Source organism: Pyrus communis, chromosome 6, assembly GCF_963583255.1.
Source record: "Pyrus communis chromosome 6, drPyrComm1.1, whole genome shotgun sequence".
Lineage (NCBI taxonomy): Eukaryota > Viridiplantae > Streptophyta > Magnoliopsida > Rosales > Rosaceae > Pyrus > Pyrus communis.
Window position 1 is genome coordinate 22,401,636 of NC_084808.1, and position 1,847 is coordinate 22,403,482.

General features: G+C 45.2%; 1 protein-coding gene across 1 annotated transcript; it reads right to left on the reverse strand.

Annotated features, from left to right (window-relative positions):
- Positions 1-873: 873 nt before the first annotated feature.
- On the reverse strand, positions 874-1,428 carry LOC137736250 (uncharacterized). The gene has a single exon (XM_068475556.1). The coding sequence runs from the start codon at positions 1,426-1,428 to the stop codon at positions 874-876; it is 555 nt and encodes a 184-aa protein (XP_068331657.1).
- Positions 1,429-1,847: the final 419 nt, after the last annotated feature.

Sequence of the window (1,847 nt, forward strand, 5' to 3'; positions counted from 1 at the left end):
TTAACCTCCACTTGAGTGGAATGTTATGTAGGTTATAAAATAATTACCTAAGATGAGGATGGATGAGAATATCTTTGAATTGGTTACCTATTTTGGACACTTTTGACTTGATTGACGGATGATTGTTCACTGCTTGCGCGTAAGAATCCCGATATGCCTTAAGAGTATTTTTGTCCTCTTTTACCCAAAAATCCATGTGTCGCCTTATGATTATTTTTGGCTCCACAAATGCTCCCACACCTGCTGGGCTGCTCGTAGGAAAGGGCAGCAGGTGTAAAGATCTTCTTGCTCTAGGAAACTTAGGATTGCTTCCTGTTAATGTAGATTCCCTCTTTAATATGAAATTAGATCCTTCTAGGAAAGGGAAATAAATTTCTCTCAAAGCCTATTTAAGTCCACCTTAAGTGGGTTATTAAATCAACTTTGGAAAGTGATTTATTCTACCATACAAGAGAGAGAGAGAGCTTAGAGGATATTTGTTCCCCTTCCTCTAGCAATCTTCTACATCTTGCCCGTGCAAATGACCGTCTTTTGTTGTTTTCTTCGTCTTCTCTATGCCGCACCAGTGTAATAAAAACTTAATTTCTTCTTGTCTTCTTCTTGGATAGTGTTATCGTGGGGCAGCCGTTAGGGTGGTGCGACACGTCGGCTGGCAGGGGCTAGGAATTGGCTCAGCATGGGCCGATGAGGTGTTGTGGCAGGGACCACTGCTTTAGGCTACTCGGCTTGGCTAGAGCAAAGGGCAGTTTGTGCGGCTGTGGTGCGGATTGTGGCGCTGGGGTATAGTCAAACATGTGAATCAGTCATCTTTTGCTTCCGGTTTGGATAGTAGGGAGGTGATGTCGTGTACTTCTTCAAGTCCTTGAATGTGCATTAGAGTGCCTTGTCCCAAAGTGCATGCTTCTTTGCCAAAGTGAAAGAGTTTGCAAGAGTTAGATCTTCTTTCATGATCAATTTTTTGAATAACGGGTAGTCTGCTGGAAGTCCTTTTTGGAAGGTTGCTCTAGCCATCGAGTCGTTGCATCCGACTATCCTTACCTTCTCTGCTTTGAACCTCTTCACATAGTCACGAAGCGACTCTTTTGGGTTCTTCTTTACGTTGAACAAATGGTTGGACTTCTTCTTGATCGAGTGATAGGATGAATATTCTTTGGTGAAAACCAAAGAAAGTTCGTTAAAACTCCGGATAGATTGTGGCGGCAGGGTGTAGAACCAATCTTGCGCCTCGCTTTGTAGAGTGGTGGTGAATATCTTGCACATAAGATCGTCGTTGTTTCGATAGAGGATCATTGCACTTTGGTAGTGCTTTAAGTGTTTCTCTGGGTCTTCATCTCCTTTGAAAGATGTGAAATATGACATGCTGAACTTGCGTGGAGGCTCTGCCTGCTCGATCTCGTTCGTGAAGGGTGACCTGCTTATGTTGGTCATGTCCTGTCGTAGAGCCTCATCGGCCACTTCGTTGCGTTAGAAATCACGTGATTGCTTGTTTAGGAGCCTCTCTACTTCTTCCTGAATTTGCCTTTGTGGTACAACGGAGCTTTCGGCTACCCCCAATCTTGGCCTGCTGGTCTAGGCTGCTCTTCTACGTGCTCGGCTAGTTTATGCCGCTGCAACGGTGCATGTGGTGGATTCCTAACAGGTGAGGGATTTCGCAGGCTGCTGGTTGAACTTAAGCCATATTGAGTGACTGCTTCTCTCCGCCCATTGTACTGCCTAATCCGATGTGATGTGAATGATGCTCCTTGCGGGCCTAGCCGCAAATGAACACTTCGCTTAGAAGGCTGCTCATGTTGATTATCGGAGTGTGGCCCCAACCGTGATTGTATGCTCGTTCGTGGGCTTAGTTG